Here is a 23,775-nt window from a genome sequence, read left to right as displayed (position 1 = left end):
GTACACGAGCTGTTTGGCTAGTGCCATGATAGCCTGCCTGTGCTGGAAGAAAATGCACAATTTAACTTGTTTCCGAGTGTGGGAGAAAAAAGTAAGAGCACACAAAAGTAAGAGGACCCTAGTGAAAAAATCCTATAGGATCCTATAGGAATTTTCTGGCTGAAATCCTATAGGATCTCATAGAGAAATTCTTATAGGAATCTTATAAGACGTCCTATAGGATTCCTATAAGACGTCCTATAGGATTCCTATAAGACGTCTTATAGGAATCCTATAGGACGTCTTATAGGAATCCTATAGGACGTCTTATAGGAATCCTATAGGACGTCTTATAGGAATCTTATAGGAACCTTATAAGACGTCTTATAGGAATCCTATAAGAAGTCTTCCATTGTTTTTTTTTTCTTTAATGGCATTATACCGTATATTTTTAAGTTTTTTTCGTGATCTTTCATTTACTGGAACACAATCAATCACGTTAGCGAGAAGCTAAACGCGGCAGAGACAGAGATCCGCGCCACACACATTTCTGGATTACAAATACGGTAAGGGAGGCCGTTCCGGTCCCTGAAAGCGCGTCTCGCCTAGGACTATAACTTAACAAACAAATAAACACAAAAAGCACCGTTCGGCTCAACACAGAACCCCGGGCAGCACCGACGAATGTTTAAAGGAAATAGTTCACATTTTAACATGGGTTTTTAACTGGAATAGCAGTTCCGTAGCTTGGGCTGAGACGAGCATAAATCAGGAGCTTTTACAGCCCAACGATCACCCTAGGCAAAGATATTCTATTTCTCGTCCCGAAAAAGGTGCCTTGCGTTGAGGTTGTGTGCCTTGCATATATTTGCATCCAGTATGAAACGAGCATGGGTCCCGAAAATTCTTCAGAAACGCTCCAGTAACAAAAGAAAATTATTCAGAAAATTCTTCAGAGGCGCTCCAGTAACAAAAGCATGAGCAGAGGCCTCTTGCACCAAAATCCTCTTGCACCAATGCTTGGATTATTTTGCATCGTATACCCAGTCCAAGTCTCAAATGTAAAAATTTGCATGCAAAATTTTGCAAGCACATGTAGGATTATGTATTTGGCTATTGCAAACAAATTTACCACCGTTAGATTAGCTTATTCTGAAACCGGTTTTTCGATTTTACCTAGCTAGGTAGTTTGGTGCAAGAGGCCTCAGATCGCCCAAATGCCGGTGGCCGCGATAATTTCTCTAGCTTCAAAAGAATTTTCGGGACCCATGCTCTTTTCATACTGGATCGCGTGTGCCTTACAGAAACTGAAAAGTTCTTCCTATATCAAAAATATAGAAAATAATATTTTGTTATAAAGAGGTTTTATTTTCTTTGCTGATCATTTTGAACATAAAAAATCATAAATCCATTGCAAAAAATATAATTTCGTGAAAGTGAACTATTTCCTTTAAGATCTTCCAGAGCCTCAAGTCTTTCATTGTCTTCCATTGTGGTCTGTGTTATGAGATTTAGCTGTCGTTTCCGTGGTCTGTATGACATTTCGTCCTATCCAATTTATAAATAGCACTCCCAGCATGTCAATTAACGTTTATTCAACGTTCCTCCGCACTACCAGCGTTCCCCGGCGCCTATTCCCCACGCTTCTTGCGGGCACGCTTCGCTTCATCGTTGCACTTAGCGGTGATGATTTTTCTGATATCAGATTCTTGTAGTTTCAGCTTCGAGGAGCAAAACGCTGAAAAAAATAAGGGCCAAATGAGTCTCAATCATTGATTTTACGATTGAAAACTTTACAAAATAAAAAATCAACAACCGTATTTTCATAACAGTGAGATGATTTGAAGAAAAGAAATCCGTATAATTTTTAGTCATTTTTTATCTAAGATTCTGCATCTAATATTTTTGTTCGTGCTAGACATTAAAATTTGAGAAAGATTGCAACACCTACAGTTTCAAAACTCACGTTTATGAAAAATAATCACAAAAATAATAAGAACATGGGCTTCTAAATGATATTGCGTGGTATGATAGCATTCTATATTAATAATAACCTTATATTAATGTGCAGTCTACCTACAACTTACATATGATAGCTGACACTTTCTTCGGGTCCAGGCGGACTTTCGCCACCACGCCGGACTGCACGTGATGACTGCACGTAATGACATTCATGCGTCTCTGTCAACTACCATGCGCCGTCTTGAGTTCTTCTTCCGGGTCTTCAAGTTTCTGTTGCATTAACATATTATCGATGATGTTCTGGTTTACATTTGTTTGTAGACTTTGCTGTGGTCTCTGCGGTGTTTGCCGCGGCCGCAGATTCCAGAGTCATTTTGCACATTTCTTGCGAAACAACACAGCTCGGCATACCCCGTACCGCACAAAGTACAACACTCGGGCCAGCTTTGGACAGACTCGGCGTCAAGGCAGCCAACGAGCGTTGTCCGCACTCCTCCTTCCATCGCCAGCATTAACAAGGAGCTGGCTTTCTAGAGTCTCGTCTCCGAACAGCATGGTTTGCAGGGTCCTCTTCGCAGCTGTCCCACGATATCCCATGAAAGCGAGGTGGAAGCCTTTTGCCCGAAGCTTGAGTACCTTGAACCAGATAGAAGGAAATTAACACCTCCCCTAACCGGAAAATGGCACACAACCAACAAACACCAAACAAAATAGGTAGCATAAACTAACTCAACTACAACACAACAAAAGACAACCTCGTCACACCCTAGGGAGCCGTCTCCGGCGCCCTGGCACCGCAGCCTGGAATCTGGACGCGCCCCAACCTCAGGCGCCGCAGCCATCCCGGCAGCCACCCCATCATGACATTGGTCTCCAACACAGTCGTTCCTGCCTCGGTTTGAAGGCCCTGGCTGCACTTCGCTCCCCCTCCCTCTGCTCCTGAAGGTTAGCGCCGCACGCGCACATATGCGTGCGTTTCCCGTCCGTGGGGCAAAACACTCTCGGCACACCTTTATGAAAGGTTGTTCATATCTAGCACACAAAAGTAAGAGGAGCCAGCGAGCGCCTTCAAAGCATCGTCAATGTGCGGTATGGGGTACGCAGGCAGGTTAGTAATGACATTCATACGTGTCTGTCAACTACCATGCGCCATTTTGAGTTCTTCTTCCGGGTGTTCAGATGCTCCTTCGTTGACGCCGTCAGCGCTCGCTGGACTTTGCTGGGCTGAGGCTGCTTCCATTATTCCATTATCCTTCCATTATCCATACTATTAACTGAGATCTGATTTCTTTATCTTTTAAAGAAGACTTAATATAAGAGAGATGGTAGCATCGTCCTGGTGTCATATCTGATCAAAGCGACCATCCTCCAATGTCCCAACTTACCCCGCGGCGGGGGTCAGTTGGGCCAGGGGCTGGGGCAAGTTGGTACACTAGGAAAAACAGTATCTAAACACATTTTTATTCATGTTTCACATGAACAATCATCGCTAATCCATGCGGGCATTAACGACAAAACACAAACGTTTGCAGTACTCCTGCGGCAAACAAAAACGCACACACAACGACACTAGAAGAGAATATTTTCAAAGCAAGAAAATCACTTTTGGTACCTGAAACACATTTGTAGCGATTATTAACAGCACTTACCTCAGCACGCGCCGACACCACGTTGACAAACAGACGGCGTTACTGTGCATGTACAAAATAAGTTTGAACGCCAACTGTCGAGAAGTATTGGAAATATCCCTTCCGTCCCAACTTACCGCCCCCCCCCCCTGGCACCAACTTGCCCCGGTCTCCCCCCACTTCACCTCTACCACTCAGCGCCCCAGGGGGCGGTTCTGGTCAACACAGGTGGCCAGGCTGTGGGGCGCCGCCGACCGCCTGGCGGAGGCTGCCACGTAGCCGTGCTCCCCGGTGCGCGCGGAGCGGCACGGCCGTCCAGCGGGCCAGCGAGCGCGCCCCCGCACGTTGGTGCTGGTGCGACGGGCAGTGCTGGTTGGCTGGACCGGAATCTGGGTGGCGTTCCGCCGGCAGCCCTGCGCGCCTCCAAACTGGTGCAGAGCGGACTGGCGGCCAGCAGTGGGCAGCTGGCCCCACCTCTGCTGGAAGGCAGCAGCAGCCCTCTCCCAGGTGTCGTCCTGGATGACTGCCTCGCACATGAAGGCTGCCCACTCCTGGATGAACGCCACGGTTTGGCGTGTCCGGTCATCTGAGCGTCGCTGCTCAGCTCCACTGACAGCCGCCGCCGCAGCGGCGGGGTCCTCGAAGTCCATTGCGTCGTCGTCGTACTCCTCGGGACCAGGCGACGGCTGGGGCTGCGCGACTCCGGGGGCGCTGGCGGTCGTGGGGCCAGGAGGTGACGAGGTGGACGGCTCGGCGACCAGAGGGTCGAACCAGTTGCCTGGCAGCTGCTGGCTGGTCCCCATGGCGATGTCCATCAAGGCCCTCCGCGTCTCCTTTGTCGCCGTCGCCTCCGGCACAGCGCCAGTCTGCTGCCGCACGGCTCGGAGGTGTTTGCAGCCGCCAGTCCGCCGGTTCATCCTGCAGGTGCAGGCGCCGACGTTCAGGTCCACCAGGTAGGTGATGCCGACCGACGTCAGCGACTTCACCTGATAGGTGAACTCCGTCACCTGTGGGAGGGGCAACACATAAAATCCTGTAAAATTCGTATGTACAACATAAACTGACGGACGGTTACTTGTACGAAAATCCGAACCTGATCATTCGCCCCAGTACTGTCAGCTTGGCCAACAGACCCCCAAAGGGAAAAAAGATGAAACAAGAGAAAAACGCGAACCGAGTCACGAGATGTGGCACACAGCGTCAACACCACGCGGCCCTACAGTGGCACAGCGGTACAGTGACAGACTCTTGTGTGTGAATGCACAGCCATGTGGTTTATTGGTGCTTAGGGGCGCGCCGATTGCATTGGTCACTTTGCACAGCCATGTGGCAGTACGGGTGGGACCAGCATTGGAAAACGAGCTGTCTTATGTGACCTTAATCAGTTCTCGTGTCATGCAAAATACCTGCGTCACAGTGCCCGTTTCTTGGCTGGTGCCGCCGCGGACCGGCGCGGTGCCGCCCGCTGCCGGCCGTTGGCCACGTCGCACGCCCTCCTGGCGTAGTGCTTGCTGAGCTGGACCGTGACGGAATCAAACAGCTGCAGCAGGTTGAACGCACGAGTCCTGGAAAAACAGCGCGTGTCAAGCGAATATTTCAACAATTTCTTTGCAACTATAATTAACGGTAGACTGCCATCGTATGGACACAATAAGGCTTTCAGAAGAGCAACCAAAAGCACAACTAACAATTTCACAACCTACCCGAAATTCGAAAGTTTGTTTTTCTTCCACATGTAGGGTTAACAGAAATGAAAAACCGTGATATTCACAAGTTAATCCGTGTTAATCCATGAAAGTCACAAGTTAGTAATTAACGTCTTTGACGAAGGGATGTATTGTCCAATTCCGTTCCGGGGGCTTCAGGCTCTGAACTTTGGCAGACACTGGGGAGAATTGCACAGTCCTAGGGATTTTGATGGTGTTTTCGAGAACATTTTACCGTCTCACTCTCAGCCCTCCGTCCTATATTGAAAGGAAAAACTACTCCCCTGCTTTGGCTTTTTTCAAATTATTTGTCTTTATTAATTGGAATTTGTCTTAAACTGCAACTTTGACATTTCTTCAACATTTGCCACTTTTGGGCAACCTTACAACTTGAAATATTTTAAAATAGTAATGAATCTATCGCAATACCTCCGGTCACCGAAACAGTTTTACAATCAACTTTAGTTAAAAGACAGGTTTGTCTATGAACGCCAGGTTAACTGTTTTATTTATTGAACCGCAATTAGGTGAAACATATGAATAAAGACTGACCTGTAGAGGACAGAGTCTTTGAGGACTCTGAAGGCGGACTCCACGATGTTGTTAGTGTTGTGTCCCCGGGTGGGGACATCCGTGCGGAGACACAGCGCCCACTCTTGACGGCGGGCAGCGAAACCCTGCAGGTACTGGTCCAGCAGTGGGTAGCGCTCGCCCCACTCGGTAGCCACCAGCTCCATCGTCGTCGCTATCTCCGCCTCATTGTTGGCGTACACGAGCTGTTTGGCTAGTGCCATGATAGCCTGCCTGTGCTGGAAGAAAATGCACAATTTAACTTGTTTCCGAGTGTGGGAGGCGGGAGGGGTGAAGGGTGAAGGTAAATGTAAATATACGGGGTGTTTGAGATGAAATTAATCAAACTCATTTACGTTCGTTTACAGCTTTTAGACTTGTATCACTGCCTGTCTATACCTGACTGCCAGCCTATGCCTGTCTATGCCTGACTGCCTGCCTATGCCTGCCTCTGCCCAGCTGTCTGCCTCTCTCTCTCTCTCTCTCTCTCTCTCTCTCTCTCTCTCTCTCTCTCTCTCTCTCTCTCTCTCTCTCTCTCTCTCTCTCTCTCCCTCCCCCTCTCCCTCTCCCTCTCCCTCTCCCTCTCCCTCTCCCCTCCCCCTCTCTCCCCCTCTCCCTCTCCCCCTCCCCCTCTCTCCCCCTCTCCCTCTCTCCCTCTGTCCCTCTCTCCCTCTCTCCCTCCCCGCTCTCTGCCTCCCTCTTCCTCTCTCTCCCTCTCTCCATTTTTTTATTCTCTCTACCTCTCTCCCGTTGCATCTTTCTCTCACTGTCTCCCTTCTCTCCCCCCCCCCCCCCACGTGGAGAGGTGGGCCGCGTAGCTGTCGCCGATGACGAGCGTCCCTGCATGAGAAAAAGAAACACAATGATGTCCGTCCCCCGAACGCGCCGCCTGTGCAGTGTTGCCACCTTGTCCACGTTCTGTCGCCTCACGGCGCACCCGTCTTTGGCAGACGGCGCGCCCCCGTCCGCTGTGGCCCGTGTGTCGCAGGATGCCGTTGATCACGCGCACATAGAGCTCGTTAATGGTGGCAAAGTCACCAGAAGGCAGCACGTCGTCCAGCTGGGAGGTCATGCTGGCGCGACAAAATGACAGTGGTTCTTGGTCTTTGTATTTACACGGCGGTCACCTACCACGGCATGTTTTTGGGTGATTAAGAAACGCCCACCCGCTCGGGACGGTTGAACGCCATCGGCACCGAGAAAATCGACAGAAGTGACGAATGACACCTGCTGTGCCGGGGGACGGAAAAACTTCCGCCTCAAAAATCGATTGGCCAGCCAACGACGTCGCTGACATCGCTGGGCAGACACGTCATTTGGACAAAGTCTAGTCCTGGGGATGAACAAAATGAAGGGCATTCAGCCCTACCGGAACTCCTCCACCACGGGAAAGTCCGTGTTTGCGCGCTCTCGGAACACACGCTCCCTCCTGAGTCGCCGATGCTGAGGCAGGTGCCCCTGAAAAGCCTCAGCTTCCAGCATCTCCAAATCATCCATCTCATAATAAATGGCAGGGTCCATCTCCATCTTGCTTTGATATTCTGAAGATAAGTTCACAAATAGACTACCTCTCTCCTAAAACTTTGGTAGACATAAGCTTCGGTAGTTTTAGTTTCTTGGAAGGTATGATTCCTATGCATATTGCAAATGCTTAGTGAACAAACATTCAGTGACACTTCGATACAAATGAATAGACATCATAATACGATTGTTGGCGAAGATATGTTAAAAGGTACATATATTGTACATATTTTACATGGTTTATCTAGCTGACTGCAAGTTGCAGGCCCACGGTTGTGCACCCATCACAGCAAGCGTCACATGTACACACTCCAATATCGCGATTCCAGTTGTCATTATAACAATCGAGATGTACAACAGAATGTCACCTCGACAGGCTCCTCTTCCTGCTTTTTTTAATTTTTAAAGATTTTGGAACACGGCCTTCAGGGCCATACACTCTGACTGGCCCGCAGTCGCCCAGGACTGCAGATCAACCCGGGCATACTCGATGTGCAGGCGAGCGACCAGCTGAAAGGCGGCCATCCCGCGGAGCTGGGCTTGGTCCGATATCATAGAGTACGTCGGGATGTCCCGGACGTACAGCCCTCTGCAAACTGCGTGGTAGGTATTCTTTTTTTCGACAAAACCGAGAATAACGCGAATACTATGCCATCGGTCACTCGGAAATCGTAACAGAATGACGCGCGAGACTTCGCACCTTAGATTGGCATTATCATCGTGTTCATTTTCTATACAGTTTGGCAACAAAATCCAAAAGTTTATATTTGCCCCAAAAACAGACTTTTGCATTTTGTTGCCACACAAGGCGTATGCTTTGTCTAGTGATCGACCTAATCGAAGAAGTGGAGCATGGCGCATCTATTTGCAGTGAGTTCCGACCGACTGCAAACATAGCCTTTGAGTTATCACCGGTTTTGTCGAAGAAAGAATACCTACCACGCAGTCTGCTGAGGGCTGTACTTGTAGACAATCGAGGCCAGCTCTCGGTACTGCCGCTGGCCGACACCTCCGCCTGCTTCGAGACCATACCAGACCTGTTGCTGGGCTTCGGGTGTGATCTCGCAGTCAGCTCTGACGAGTGGCGTGTTCGCCGCCCTCCTTTTGGATCCTCGCTCTGGAGATGGTTTGGCCATGGCCGGCCAGAAGCGTCATGAGGAAGAACTCATTCTTATCTTTGCGGCGTGTGGAAGACGTCGTTGGCATGCGAGATCTTTCCTATCCCGCAGGGAAGGACGCCGTTGTCATTCACCTTGAGCCAGTCGAGGGCCTTGGTCTTGACGGCCACGTCATCGGTGTCATACGGATCTTCCGTGGAGCGGCTTCCCCTCCGCAGCACATAGTACGCCAACGCGAGGCCAGGGCCGACCTCGGCGGGCTGGTTGTTCAGCTCCCCACTTTCTGCTTTTTAGCACATTTGTCGTTTCCTGGTCGTGCCTCCGACTTACTTGCCAAGGCACATTTTTTTTTTATTCAGAAAGAAAGTATACATCTGTTTTTATTCAGAAAGAAAGTATACATCTGGATTGCTAATGGATAATGGATAATGGCAACATGTAACACCCAGGCCACAAATCCGCAGGGTCTGTGCAACTGCATCCTAAGAAACACGTTTACTGCTTCGGCGAGAACGTTTGCTTTGCACAACCTTATGAGTACATAGTTTGATTTGATCCACTATCGCTATTGCAGTTGTCATTACAACCGAGAAGTGACCACGACATGATTTATCCGTTGCCTTCGCGTTCGCGAAAAACCATGATTGTGTGTATCGGGATGGTATTGAGGTTTTTTTGGTGAGGTGAAAACAGACCAACATACAGTCCAAGGCAATTCAGACATACAGATGAAGGCAGGCGCTGTGGTGGTGGTGGGCGCGCGGCCTTCGCTCGTGCTAAGGCTGTCAAAAACACGTTCGTTGTAAGAGTCAATCACCGCTGGAGCGTCGTGACAGGATGGCAAGTTAAACGCATCATCGTCGGCAGGAGACCAGTACAGCCGATAGTGAAACCCTGGGGAAACCGGATGCTAAGTATTGTAATGGCGAAGGTGAGGATTGTAGCCGGTGAGGAGCTGGTCGAGCCGGGCGGGTGGCACTGACGCGGGCACACGGTCGACCTGATTTGGAGGCGCTGGTGAGTACCGGTCGGGTGGGGAGGTGACCTGCCCGCGTTCGGGAGGCAGCGGGGCAGCGCGACACTGTGTGGGGCCCCCGGCACGACCGACAGACATGCGGGAAGCGACAGCGCCGGGGGTGACAGCCCCATGCCCGGTTGAAGGCGAAGCAGAGCCGAAATCGACTCTGTCCGGTGCTGGCCAAACGACTCGCGGCAGGTGCCGGCCGGGAGGCAAAGGGGATGCCCCGGACCACTGCCTGTAGCCATATATTACAAGCGATACGCTTAGGCCGATCTTGCACTTGTATTAAAGTATTCAATGTCACGTGGCCCACGTACCAACACACCGTCCCGCGTCCCGCGACCGAGCGGCTGGTCCAGCGCTATCATGTCTTCGAGTTGCCGGGTGGAAGGCGAGAAGACCGTTCCACTTAGTGCCGATGAGCTTTTGCCGGTGGTCTCCTGGGAGGATGAAGGTTGCGTAGGCGCCGTTCGCTTCGTCGTCTTGGACCGCTTCGAGGATGGTCCGGGCTGTGGCGTCGGCGGAATGATCTCGTCGTCGCTGCTGCTGCTCGCCGTCTCTCTGATCGGTGGTAGTGTTGCTTGTGGGGCAGCTCTGTCCGCAGGGGATGGGCTCGTCGTCGTCGTACTCAAATGCGTTTATGAGCCGTTGTACATAAACTGTCATTTATCCGTCGCCGCCCTCGCGCTTGCAAAAAAAGAAACATTGTCATAGTGTGTAATGGGGCTGTATTGTCTGTTTTTTGGAGAGGTGGAACACCAACCTGGATGCCAGCAATGTTGCACAAGGCGTGCTGCCGCAGTGAGACTGCGGTAGAAGACTTAAGACCAATAACTACAGCGAACAACGACTTTTTCGCTGGCACTGTGTCGCCTGTCGCGGCGTCAACTGCGGGTGCGGCGCCGCCGCCGCGCCGGCTCAGCCGCCGCAGGTTGACAAGCGCTTAAGTTGGCGACGACCGATAAAAGTCTTTATATGCCGTTGGCGCATAAATTGTCATTTCTCGATTGTTTGTTGGCGCGTTTGGCCTTTCCAGAACGCGCCGTCACTAGGCCGCACAGCCTGTGCAGCTGCATTCTGATGAAAACGTTTACCGTCTCGGTGAAGACGTTTTCTTTGCTCAACCTCCCTTTGAGTGGTCGGTTGTAGCGCCGGGCCTGTTGTCCAGTGGAGCGTGCTTCGGCGCTAATCATCCAGCGCATCTGCTCCACCTGGTCGTCCGGTACCTCGCAGGCCATGATGAGGTCCCTGACCCATGGGTTGTGTTGCCGCATCAGCAGCTGAAGGTGCTGCAGCAGCTCCAGCAGGGTGCGCTGCGTCATCGCCGAGGTGTTTTCACCGAGACGGACGTGATCGAGTCGCAGCACCGCCTCTGCTTCCTGCTCCTGTCATGGCCGGTCGTTGATGTAGAGTTGTGCGAACTTTGAAACTTTGCCGGCGCATGCTCGCAGCGGCGGTACAGTCGTCCCTGAATGACCACGCTCGACGTGTACCCTCCTCGGGCCGGGTTGACCTCGCGCACCGTCTGAGAGGCGAGAGCCAGCGCTGGATCGAGGTGACGAACGTATTTGCGGAACACCTATTATGCTTGTGTAGCCTCCGCACATGCACGAGAGCTACGGAGCACACGATGGCTGCAGCGCGCTATCTCACTATTTCACACAAATGCTCTGCTGATATTACCAGAAATAATTTGCTCCAGCACATCCGCACCCACATTGTAGATCCGAAATTGAAGACTTTCTGTCGTTAGGACATGTTATACACAAATGCATTAGCATTGACACTATTTACTTACTCACTCGTTTACTTTTGTTCACTAATGCTCATGCTGTCAAGCGATTCAGCTCATCTACCTTTGTGAACACGACGTCTAGAGGGCTGTGGTCAGGCCCAGAGGCTTCTCGGTGTATACCCATTTCCCACGCCTTTCACAGGATAGTGCGCTTAGCCACTGCTCTTATCAAGACACCGCGCCGTCCTGGCTTTTGAGGCATGTAGACGCTGAAGGGACATCTCCCGCGGTACTAACTAGATCAGGGAATCATCGTTGGTCATATCGTATGATGGCTTTACATGGCGCCTGAAGTTTCTGTCGAAGAGGGAGAATGCCTCATGTTAGTTCCGGCATGTCTCCGTCCCAAAACAGGTGTAGTCAAACACAGGACCTTGTATTCATCTTGTCTATAGATCCGTTTCTGCAACACGTCAGAACAATCGTCACATATAGCAGCAGTGAGCTCTTCCCTAACACAACAACTGAGCCACACTCGATCTGACGATTAGACCTTGACATGACCCATACTCGTTCGTCCTTGACACATTTCGACTGCAAGTAGCACATACTAGGCACATACTATCATAAGACTGAAACGACCAGTTCAATCGGTTAAACTTACTGACTGTGTGCACCTCATGCCGGACTAACTGGGGGCTGATTCCCTCTGACACACGGTCGAAACAGTCTCTTCATATTATTCCTGCAGAAACAAAGTTATCAGTTTGGTACTCAAAACACGGACAAACCTGAAACACCTTTGGCTTGGCTATTCACAGCCTTAAACAAAATAACATTCTCAAAATACTTTCTAGTTTCTAGGCCTTATCGCGGACCTTTAGCTCTACATACATGAAATGCGGCAAACAAATACAAATCCAGCGCAGAGTTCAAGTGCTGATATCAGACAGAGATCACGGTAAATCTGCTAGTTTCATATCACCATCAACAACGGACATTTATCTGATTCAATCCACATAGAGTTATGCAAGATTTCACTTCCTAAACTCACTCATTAGCGCCAGGGAAATCAAACCATCCTCAGAAACAATCCTGAACAAGAATGTCGGCCGCACAAAACGGGCGTGGCAGGAACACGACAGTGCCCACCACTATCATACCGAAAATGCTGACACGTCACAATGTTTTAGGTTCTTAGATTCGAAAACGTGAAACACAAAACGCAGAATTATTTGTTTCGGAAAACGTTGTACAAAATATTGTTCATAGCATTCAAAGAAAACCGTGGAAATATTCATCAGAATGGTATTCGAGTATTTAAAGTACCTGCCACATTCGAGTACTTGTAAATACCCACGCGTAATCACACTCGGTCAATATAGATGTCGCGACGATCGAACGCCAAACTGCTGCTATAGCGTGACTATCGGCGCTTAACTAATATAGATGTCGCGACGATCGAACGCTAAACCGCTGCTATAGCGTGATTGCCGGCGCTAGACTGCTGCTATAGCTAGAGGGCAACTACACCTCACTTAATCGTCAACATAATCTCATTCACCTCACACTTGTTCGACTCTTTCTGTTCCTATTGCTGTGGGCAACACTTGTCAAATTGCCGATGATCGTCTCATGTCTCCGCTTCATCAAACGCCAGATGGGAGAGGATGGCCAGGTATTTCTGCTTTCCCATGGCGGCTCCGAACAGCTGAGGGTCGCGTTCGGTGGTGACATGTCCACCGTTTGGGACTGTGTTCCGTGGAGAACAGTCATTCTCAGGACTGCTCTCAGTTCCTTCTCATCAATCGGCGCCAGGATGTACGCTTTTTTTTCTTGAATAGCGGACTGGGTCAACTTGTTTCTTTCTTCTGTCAGTGCACTGTTTGGGTGCACATAATATTGATAATGTTCTGGCTTACATGTGTTTGTAGACTTTGCTGTGGTCTCTGCCGCGTTTGGCCGTAAATTCCAGAGTCATTTTGCACATTTATTGCGAAACAACACAGCTCGGCATACCCCGTACCGCACCAAGTACAACACTCGGGTCAGCTTTTGACAGACTCGGCGTCAAGGCAGCCAACGAGCGTTGTCCGCACTCTTCCTCCCATCGCCAGCATTAGCAAGGAGCTGACTTTCCAGAGACTCGTCTCCGAACAGCATGGTTCGCAGGGTCGTCTTCGCAGCTGTCCCACGATATCCCGTGAAAACGAGGTGGAAGCCTTTTGCCCGAAGCTTGAGTACCTTGAACCAGATAGAAGGAAAGTAACATAGCAATGGTGACCGTGATTTACCTCTCCGACGTGCTGACGGAGGCACTCTGCAGAGCGGCGGCGGCGCCTGTGTCTCCCTCGTCGTTCCTGTGAATGAAAATTGAAAATGTTACTCAACGATGTTAACTACCACGCCACATGAGCCGGTCTAATGTAAAGCTTGTCTTTGCTTTGCCTCTTGGGCCGGAATAAAATAGCCGGCAATTAACTTAACGTAAAGCAAAAGATCTGGGTAATTGCCAGCAAGTAACTTCCCTTCCCCTGCTATAGCCTTGTGCTAGCGGGGATGCAAAATTCAAAAAAAAAAAAATAACTACCATAACTGTTAACTATACCATAATTGTAAACTAACATATCTGAATTGACCTGCACTGGTTTGATTGATAAGCTGAATGCTTAGTATTAGGGTTAACATTAGACAATCGATGGTGATTTCTTCGACTTATTGTAGGCCATAGCAATGGACGTGACTGTGATTTACCTCTCCGATGTGCTGACGGAGGCCAGCTTCATGGAGTTGTCACGGGGACGGTCATACACCATGCATGCCACCATCCTTGTTTGACATCTGTAATAAGCCAGCTCACAATTTCGTTGGCTGTCGGTCTGCATCAGTTGAATGGATTCCGCTAGTTCTTGCCTTCGTCGTCTTCTGCGAAGAGCAGGTTCTTTGGCGCTGTTAAACTGTTTCCGTGCCTCCATCTGTAATCAAAGGATAAATATATAAGTATAAAGTAGCAACACTTCTCACTTGTGACGTTTTTTTAACAAGGAGCTGGCTTTCTAGCGTCTCGTCTCCGAACAGCATGGTTCGCAGGGTCGTCTTGGCAGCTGTCTTACGATGTCCCATGAGAGCGAGATTGAAGCCTTTTGCCCGAAGCTTGAGTACCTTGAACCAGATAGAAGGAAATTAACACCTCCCCCTAACCGGAAAATGGCACACAACCAACAAACACCAAACAAAATAGGTAGCATAAACTTAACATAAACTAACTTAACTACAACACAACAAAAGACAACCTCGTCACACCCTAGGGAGCCGTCTCCGTCGCCCGGACACAGCAGCCTGGAATCTGGACGCGCCCCAACCTCAGGCGCCGCAGCCATCCCGGCAGCCACCCCATCAGCCATCGGTAGCCGGCTGCCCGGCTGATATTGGTCTCCAACACAGTCGTTCCTGCCTCGGTCTGAAGGCCCCTGGCTGCACTTCGCTCCCCCCTCCCTCTGCTCCTGAAGGTTAGCGCCGCACGCGCACATATGCGTGCGTTTCCCGTCCGTGGGGCAAAACACTCTCGGCACACCTTTATGAAAGGCTGTTCATATCTAGCACACAAAAGTAAGAGGACCCTAGTGAAAAAATCCTATAGGATCCTATAGGAATTTTCTGGCTGAAATCCTATAGGATCTCATAGAGAAATTCTTATAGGAATCTTATAAGACGTCCTATAGGATTCCTATAAGACGTCCTATAGGATTCCTATAAGACGTCTTATAGGAATCCTATAGGACGTCTTATAGGAATCCTATAGGACGTCTTATAGGAATCCTATAGGACGTCTTATAGGAATCTTATAGGAACCTTATAAGACGTCTTATAGGAATCCTATAAGAAGTCTTCCATTGTTTTTTTTTTCTTTAATGGCATTATACCGTATATTTTTAAGTTTTTTTTCGTGATCTTTCATTTACTGGAACACAATCAATCACGTTAGCGAGAAGCTAAACGCGGCAGAGACAGAGATCCGCGCCACACACATTTCTGGATTACAAATACGGTAAGGGAGGCCGTTCCGGTCCCTGAAAGCGCGTCTCGCCTAGGACTATAACTTAACAAACAAATAAACACAAAAAGCACCGTTCGGCTCAACACAGAACCCCGGGCAGCACCGACGAATGTTTAAAGGAAATAGTTCACATTTTAACATGGGTTTTTAACTGGAATAGCAGTTCCGTAGCTTGGGCTGAGACGAGCATAAATCAGGAGCTTTTACAGCCCAACGATCACCCTAGGCAAAGATATTCTATTTCTCGTCCCGAAAAAGGTGCCTTGCGTTGAGGTTGTGTGCCTTGCATATATTTGCATCCAGTATGAAACGAGCATGGGTCCCGAAAATTCTTCAGAAACGCTCCAGTAACAAAAGAAAATTATTCAGAAAATTCTTCAGAGGCGCTCCAGTAACAAAAGCATGAGCAGATCGCCCAAATGCCGGTGGCCGCGATAATTTCTCTAGCTTCAAAAGAATTTTCGGGACCCATGCTCTTTTCATACTGGATCGCGTGTGCCTTACAGAAACTGAAAAGTTCTTCCTATATCAAAAATATAGAAAATAATATTTTGTTATAAAGAGGTTTTATTTTCTTTGCTGATCATTTTGAACATAAAAAATCATAAATCCATTGCAAAAAATATAATTTCGTGAAAGTGAACTATTTCCTTTAAGATCTTCCAGAGCCTCAAGTCTTTCATTGTCTTCCATTGTGGTCTGTGTTATGAGATTTAGCTGTCGTTTCCGTGGTCTGTATGACATTTCGTCCTATCCAATTTATAAATAGCACTCCCAGCATGTCAATTAACGTTTATTCAACGTTCCTCCGCACTACCAGCGTTCCCCGGCGCCTATTCCCCACGCTTCTTGCGGGCACGCTTCGCTTCATCGTTGCACTTAGCGGTGATGATTTTTCTGATATCAGATTCTTGTAGTTTCAGCTTCGAGGAGCAAAACGCTGAAAAAAATAAGGGCCAAATGAGTCTCAATCATTGATTTTACGATTGAAAACTTTACAAAATAAAAAATCAACAACCGTATTTTCATAACAGTGAGATGATTTGAAGAAAAGAAATCCGTATAATTTTTAGTCATTTTTTATCTAAGATTCTGCATCTAATATTTTTGTTCGTGCTAGACATTAAAATTTGAGAAAGATTGCAACACCTACAGTTTCAAAACTCACGTTTATGAAAAATAATCACAAAAATAATAAGAACATGGGCTTCTAAATGATATTGCGTGGTATGATAGCATTCTATATTAATAATAACCTTATATTAATGTGCAGTCTACCTACAACTTACATATGATAGCTGACACTTTCTTCGGGTCCAGGCGGACTTTCGCCACCACGCCGGACTGCACGTGATGACTGCACGTAATGACATTCATGCGTCTCTGTCAACTACCATGCGCCGTCTTGAGTTCTTCTTCCGGGTCTTCAAGTTTCTGTTGCATTAACATATTATCGATGATGTTCTGGTTTACATTTGTTTGTAGACTTTGCTGTGGTCTCTGCGGTGTTTGCCGCGGCCGCAGATTCCAGAGTCATTTTGCACATTTCTTGCGAAACAACACAGCTCGGCATACCCCGTACCGCACAAAGTACAACACTCGGGCCAGCTTTGGACAGACTCGGCGTCAAGGCAGCCAACGAGCGTTGTCCGCACTCCTCCTTCCATCGCCAGCATTAACAAGGAGCTGGCTTTCTAGAGTCTCGTCTCCGAACAGCATGGTTTGCAGGGTCCTCTTCGCAGCTGTCCCACGATATCCCATGAAAGCGAGGTGGAAGCCTTTTGCCCGAAGCTTGAGTACCTTGAACCAGATAGAAGGAAATTAACACCTCCCCTAACCGGAAAATGGCACACAACCAACAAACACCAAACAAAATAGGTAGCATAAACTAACTCAACTACAACACAACAAAAGACAACCTCGTCACACCCTAGGGAGCCGTCTCCGGCGCCCTGGCACCGCAGCCTGGAATCTGGACGCGCCCCAACCTCAGGCGCCGCAGCCATCCCGGCAGCCACCCCATCATGACATTGGTCTCCAACACAGTCGTTCCTGCCTCGGTTTGAAGGCCCTGGCTGCACTTCGCTCCCCCTCCCTCTGCTCCTGAAGGTTAGCGCCGCACGCGCACATATGCGTGCGTTTCCCGTCCGTGGGGCAAAACACTCTCGGCACACCTTTATGAAAGGTTGTTCATATCTAGCACACAAAAGTAAGAGGAGCCAGCGAGCGCCTTCAAAGCATCGTCAATGTGCGGTATGGGGTACGCAGGCAGGTTAGTAATGACATTCATACGTGTCTGTCAACTACCATGCGCCATTTTGAGTTCTTCTTCCGGGTGTTCAAGTTTCTGTTGCATTAACATATTATCGATGATGTTCTGGTTTACATGTGTTCGCAGACTTTGCTGTGGTCTCTGCGGCGTTTGGCCGCAGATTCCAGAGTCATTTTTCACATTTATTGCGAAACAACACAGCCCGGTATACCCCGTACTGCACCACCAAGTGTATCAGTGTATCTTTCGCGCCGGCAGCCTCCGCTCCGACCAAAGTCTCAACAATGTCAATAGAAACTGATCTGTGACTGTATTTGCTGGTCGCTGCTGCCTGTGAACGTGCGAGTAACGTTCTAGCTCTGCCATTTTCGCATCCTTCGCCTATATCTATATCGGAAGCTATATCGTGGTTAATCCATCTCCAGTCAGGTATCAACACCACAGGACGATTGTCACACTTCGCTCTGATAGGCTGCAGTTCCTATCATGCGTGGAGCAGCGCTTAACCCCACACTACGTCCGGCTCGAAGCCTCGCTTGGCGTGCCGCTCAGTTGATGGGCATTTGGGTCATGTACCGCCGATATACGACCGGCTCTGTACAGCCAGCCCTTCACAATCATCACTGCATTGCACGCCTGTGTATCTACGTGTCTGTGTATTTGTCAGTGTGTGACGTGCTCTCGGTGCCGGCCCGGCAGGAGATGAAGGAGGCCGCCGGTGAGGAGGAGGCCGAACTCGCTGAGGAGATGGCGCAGGCCTTCCTCTCCGAGAACCTGCCCGAGACCATGTTCGGCGCGCCCAAAGCCGGGCCCGGCATGTGGGCGTCCGTGATCAGGGTGATGGACCCCGCCGACGGCCGGACCACGCATCTGGTGCGGCTGGAACAGAACGAGGCGGCTCTCAGGTGGGTACATACAGCTAACAGACAGACAGGCGGGCAGACAGACAGACAGACAGACAGACAGACAGACAGACAGACAGACAGACAGACAGACAGACAGACGGGCGGACAGACGGGCGGACAGACGGGCGGACAGACGGGCGGACAGACGGGCGGACAGACAGACAGACAGACAGACAGACAGACGGGCGGACAGACGGGCGGACAGACGGGCGGACAGACAGACAGACAGACAGACGGGCGGACAGACAGACAGACGGGCGGACAGACAGACAGACAGACGGGCGGACAGACAGACAGACGGGCGGACAGACAGACGGGCGGACAGACAGACGGGCGGACAGACAGACGGGCGGACAGACAGACGGGCGGACAGACAGACGGGCGGACAGACAGACGGGCGGACAGACAGACGGGCGGACAGACAGACAGACGGGCAGACAGACAGACAGACGGGCAGACAGACAGACAGACGGGCGGACAGACAGACAGACGGGCGGACAGACAGACAGACAGACAGACAGACAGACAGACAGACAGACAGACAGACAGACAGACAGACGGGCGGACAGACGGGCGGACAGACGGGCGGACAGACGGGCGGACAGACAGACGGGCGGACAGACGGGCGGACAGACAGACAGACAGACAGACAGACAGACAGACAGACAGACAGACAGACAGACAGACAGACAGACAGGCAGGCAGGCAGACAGACAGACAGACAGACAGACAGACAGACAGACAGACAGACAGACAGACAGACAGACAGACAGACAGACAGACAGACAGACAGACAGACAGACAGACAGACAGACAGACAGACAGACAGACAGACAGATGCAGACGGGCGGACAGACAGACAGACAGACAGACGGGCGGACAGACGGGCGGACAGACGGGCGGACAGACGGGCGGACAGACAGACAGACAGACAGACAGACAGACAGACGGGCGGACAGACGGGCGGACAGACAGACAGACAGACAGACAGACAGACAGACGGGCGGACAGACAGACAGACAGACAGACGGGCGGACAGACAGACAGACGGGCGGACAGACAGACGGGCGGACAGACAGACAGACGGGCGGACAGACAGACAGACAGACGGGCGGACAGACAGACAGACAGACGGGCGGACAGACAGACAGACAGACGGGCGGACAGACAGACAGGCGGGCAGACGGGCGGACTACGCGCCTGGTGCGGCTCGAACAGAACGAGGCGGTTGTCAGATGAGCCGTGATCACTTCTCAATTTGAATGCAACTCGCCAGTCGCCAGTGTATCACATAGTTTGCAAGCGATATGAATTTGCCAGCTGTTCACCTCCCTATGTATAGTATATCCTAGGTGTACGCCAACTGACCGAATCTGCGCTCTCTCCTTCCACAGTATCGCGCTGGTGAAGTTTGCCAGCCAGTCCGAGTCTGACCAGTACGTACTGGTCGGCGTGGCCAAGGACTACCAGCTCAGTCCCAAACAGGTCGACTGCGGCTACATCTACTGCTACAAGTGAGTCCCGAGAGGTGGGCTGGCCGACGCAGGTATTCACTGCTGCTCGCCAGGTGTCTGATTGGCTTTCGTCCTTGAGTTACATAGCTTGCTCGATTTGAGAGATGCATTGCTTACCGGTTCTGTGGAGATCTTTTGTGCCATAATGTGGTCTCATCCGAGATTATGTAGATAGTTGTGTTTGCGGACGGCACTCTGTGCCCGGCCCACGCCTCGGCCGGGTCCAATTTGAACGTCCGCTACAGAGAGATCACCGATAGGACGGCCGGCCCGGTGTGACGGTACGACACCGGCCGGACGGACACCGTCGGAACACAAATTCAGCCGCTAAATTAGTCAACATCTTGTCCTACACTGAATGTTTGTATTGGTGTTACATATTTTGGTAGTCCAATGCTCACATTTTACAGTAAAACTGATAAGCCGGCACCAGGACGTGTCTTTATTTGCCCTCTTAGCTCATCTAACTCCCCACCGTGTCCCGGCGCCCAGACTGGTGAACGAAGGCACGTCGCTGCAGCTGGTTCACCGGACCGAGGTCGAGGATATTCCCACGGCCATCTGTCCTTACCAAGGCCGCGTGCTCATCAGCGTCGGACGCCTACTCCGCATCTACGACCTCGGCAAAAAGAAGATGCTGAGGAAGTGTGAAAACAAGGTACGGTGACCAGCGGGAGGTGATGTCCTTTTGGCAATTTTGAGCCTGGTCTTTGCTATTCACGCCATTTTAGTATGATGTTTCGCACCGTGTTTCACCTGAGGTTTTCACCACTGATTAATCTCTAGCGCTGACTCTCGCCTCCTCTCTCTCTTCTCTCCCCTCTACCCCTGCCACCGCTCTAACCCCCACCGGTCCCTCCGTACAGAGTGCCCCGCATCACATCGTCAGCATCCAGGCTCTGGGCCAGCGCGTGTACATCGCCGACGTCCAGGAGTCGGTGTTCTACGTGCGCTACAAGCGGCAGGAGAACCAGCTGATCCTGTTCGCGGACGACACCAACCAGCGCTGGGTGACGGCCACGTGCCTGTTGGATTACGATACCGTGGCAGCTGCCGACAAGTTCGGAAATGTGTCTGTGGTGAGTGGGGTGGGACGGAGAGGAGAATGGTGGACGGATATATGGTGTTTTATGGGGCAGCGTTATTGGACGAGTTATGGAACCGGAGTAGTCTCAGCGCTAAAATGTCGTTAGTTGTCACGCTGAACAACAGTTATGGACATGACGTCGACTTGCTGGACGATGTGTAGAAATTCACGGGGTTTTCTATCACTGCCTAAGTCATGCCTAATGAAGGGTGCTGCTTGGCCTCTGTCTCTCTTACTCTGTTTTCTGTGGAATATGGTCCTGACGTCTGATGTGGCTCGTCATGCCCGTCCTCCGCTGACTCTCCCTCCCCCCTCTCCTGTCCAGCTGCGTCTGCCCACGGGCACCAGTGACGAGGTGGACGAGGACCCGACGGGTAACAAGGCGCTGTGGGACCGTGGTCTGCTCGGCGGCGCCTCACAGAAGGCCGACGTGCTCTGCCAGTTCCACCTCGGCGAGACGGCGCTGTCCCTACAGGTGAGGCCGGTGCTAGGAGAATCGATGGTGCATGGGCTTATAGGGGGACTTTGGTGTCTGGTTGTGAATAGAAGTCGACACGGGCGTACGCGTCACGCGGCTCTGGTTCTCGCTATTCGGTATGACTGGTTATAAATGGAACAACGCATTTATTTTTCTGTCGATCATTCACTACGAACAGTTTATGGTTTGACGAATACTTTCCTCCCATTTAAGAAGCGATTTCGGTGGATGAAAATGTTCTTAGCCTACGTCGTGTTCATAGCCCGACTTTCGGTCTACTGATCACACATTTGTCTCCGCCCTCGCTCTGCCGTGCCTCGTATGACAAGCTTACCCCTTCTTTTTCCACTACAGAAAGCGACGCTGATCCCGGGCGGTAGCGAGTCGCTGGTGTACACCACCATTTCGGGCACCATTGGTGTGCTGGTGCCCTTCACATCGCACGAGGACATGGACTTTTTCCAGCACCTCGAGATGCACATGCGCTCGGAGAACGGGCCTCTGTGCGGCCGTGACCACCTCTCGTTCCGCAGCTACTACTTCCCGGTCAAGGTGAGGACGGAGGCGGTATGATCGGAGCGGGCTCTGGGACTTAGCTTCTAAGCAGTGTTTTTACCCGGAATATGAAGTAGCTTAAAGTCATAAAATAGATTGCAGATAATTACTTAAGTGCTCTACTTCGAATGCATTTTCTTTTTTGTTCAGATGATTGCCTGCTTCCAAATGATGGCTGGTGATGCCGGTAGTAGCGTGTCTACATGATTGTACTGTTCACTCATGTTCATTTTCATTTCCATCGTCGCACTGTGACGGCAGCCTGCAGTGGCGGCGGAAGGTAATTTTGGATGGGGGTGCAAAGTTTTCTCAAGGGGCCCCTCTGGAAGTTTTGCCCCCCCCCCCCTTCAATTTTTTTAGTGATTTTTATTGATTTATAAAAAAACGAAGATTTTGGAAAACTATCCCCATACACACAAGTTCTGTAAAAGGTTTGAAATTGTAGTGTAGGTACCTACCTATCTCAAATAATGAAAACATAAAGAAGCAAATGCAGCTAGTTTTTATCGGCTAATCTTTTAGTCTAGCCACCACCCGCAGCGTCTAAAACCACTTTTCTGGGTCCGCAGTGGACCATTGAGGGCCCTACGAGACCGTTCCAAGAAGACCGTGTTTAGAAGCCCATTTGAAACCGACCACAAAGAGACTCCTCCAGAGACCTACATGACTCCCCAGACTGAATGAGCCCTCCGATCAGGGTCGGTTCCTTGAAAGTTGCTGAAAGGTTTCAGAAGGTAGTATAGGCTCGAAAGTCTTTTGAGGGCTCTCAGAAACCGGCATCGGACCCTTAAAAAAGCCTGTATGGAGGGCGGAGGCCCTCCAAAGCCGGGATGGAGGCTACAGGAGCCGATGTTTAGCCTAAAGAGCCGGTATGGAGGACTGAATAGAGTAAAGGGGTCTCAGTGGGGCCTTCAGGGGCAAGTGTTTGAGCCCCAAAAGTATGTGTGGGGTCTTAGAGGCAGGTGGACCCCTGGGGTATGCACGGGGTCCCAGGAGCTCGCGTGTGAGCCCAAATATTCGGCTGGCGGCTACTAGAACCAGCATGGGGATTCTTAGAAGCCGCTTAGACCCACATTTCATGGGTCATGAGTCCCAAGAGTCGATGTAGGGGCCATAAAAGCCGGTGTAGGACCCATGGCCCCATAATTTCCGACATTGAGACTCTCAGAGGCCGGCGACGGGGCACCAAGAGCAGATAAAGTGCCTCAACAAGCCGACATGGGGCCTGAGAATCAGTGTGGAATTCCAGGAGCCTGCGTGAGCTCTCGGAGACCTTCGTATTTCGTAAGGTCCACAAAGGTCGTTGGGTCCTCTGAATCTGAACTCTGCGGGGCCCTCAGAGGCCAGCATGTCTCCTGGCACCTGCCTGCGTTGAGACCCTCCGAGGCCGTCGTAGGGTTGTTCAGAGGCCGGCGTTGGCCCTTGAAGCCTTCGTTAGGCCCTAGAAGCCGTCAAGAGGGCCCTCAGAGGTCAGCATGGCCCCTGGAGCCCGCCTGCGTCGAGGCCCTCAGAGGCCGTCGTGGGGCCCTCAGACGCCAGCGTGGGCCTTTGGAGCTTGCGTTGGGTCTTAGAGACCATCGTGAGGGCCCAGAGAGGTCGTCGTCAGGGCCCTCAGCCCCTCAGGGACCGTCCTGGGGTCCTCAGAATTTGTTGTGAGGGCCCTTAGA

The 23,775-nt window shown here is 50.7% G+C and overlaps 1 protein-coding gene and 1 long non-coding RNA gene across 3 annotated transcripts in view; one reads left to right on the top strand and one right to left on the bottom strand.

Annotated features, from left to right (window-relative positions):
* Positions 1-23,775, top strand: part of LOC122370183 (splicing factor 3B subunit 3-like) — a 57,926-nt gene that overhangs the window by 32,681 nt on the left and 1,470 nt on the right. The window contains exons 16-21 of the mRNA XM_043345565.1: positions 18,269-18,474; positions 19,869-19,988; positions 20,481-20,646; positions 20,855-21,067; positions 21,401-21,550; positions 21,908-22,105. Coding sequence (XP_043201500.1) covers positions 18,269-18,474; positions 19,869-19,988; positions 20,481-20,646; positions 20,855-21,067; positions 21,401-21,550; positions 21,908-22,105 — 1,053 coding nt within the window. The remainder of the gene's footprint in view (positions 1-18,268; positions 18,475-19,868; positions 19,989-20,480; positions 20,647-20,854; positions 21,068-21,400; positions 21,551-21,907; positions 22,106-23,775) is intronic.
* Positions 11,660-13,938, bottom strand: LOC122370185. Of its 2 annotated transcripts, XR_006254533.1 has the most exons (3): positions 12,295-13,938; positions 11,905-11,985; positions 11,660-11,703 (listed from the first exon to the last, which is right to left on the bottom strand). It is a non-coding gene; the product is annotated as an uncharacterized LOC122370185 (long non-coding RNA). The 2 variants fall into 2 exon arrangements; XR_006254532.1 differs by having other exon boundaries at positions 11,660-11,985.

Source organism: Amphibalanus amphitrite, unplaced genomic scaffold (genome assembly GCF_019059575.1).
Source record: "Amphibalanus amphitrite isolate SeventyFive unplaced genomic scaffold, NRLGWU_Aamphi_draft 001106F_arrow, whole genome shotgun sequence".
Lineage (NCBI taxonomy): Eukaryota > Metazoa > Arthropoda > Thecostraca > Balanomorpha > Balanidae > Amphibalanus > Amphibalanus amphitrite.
Note: the sequence above shows the minus strand (reverse complement) of the source record. Positions and strands in the feature narration are given on the sequence as shown.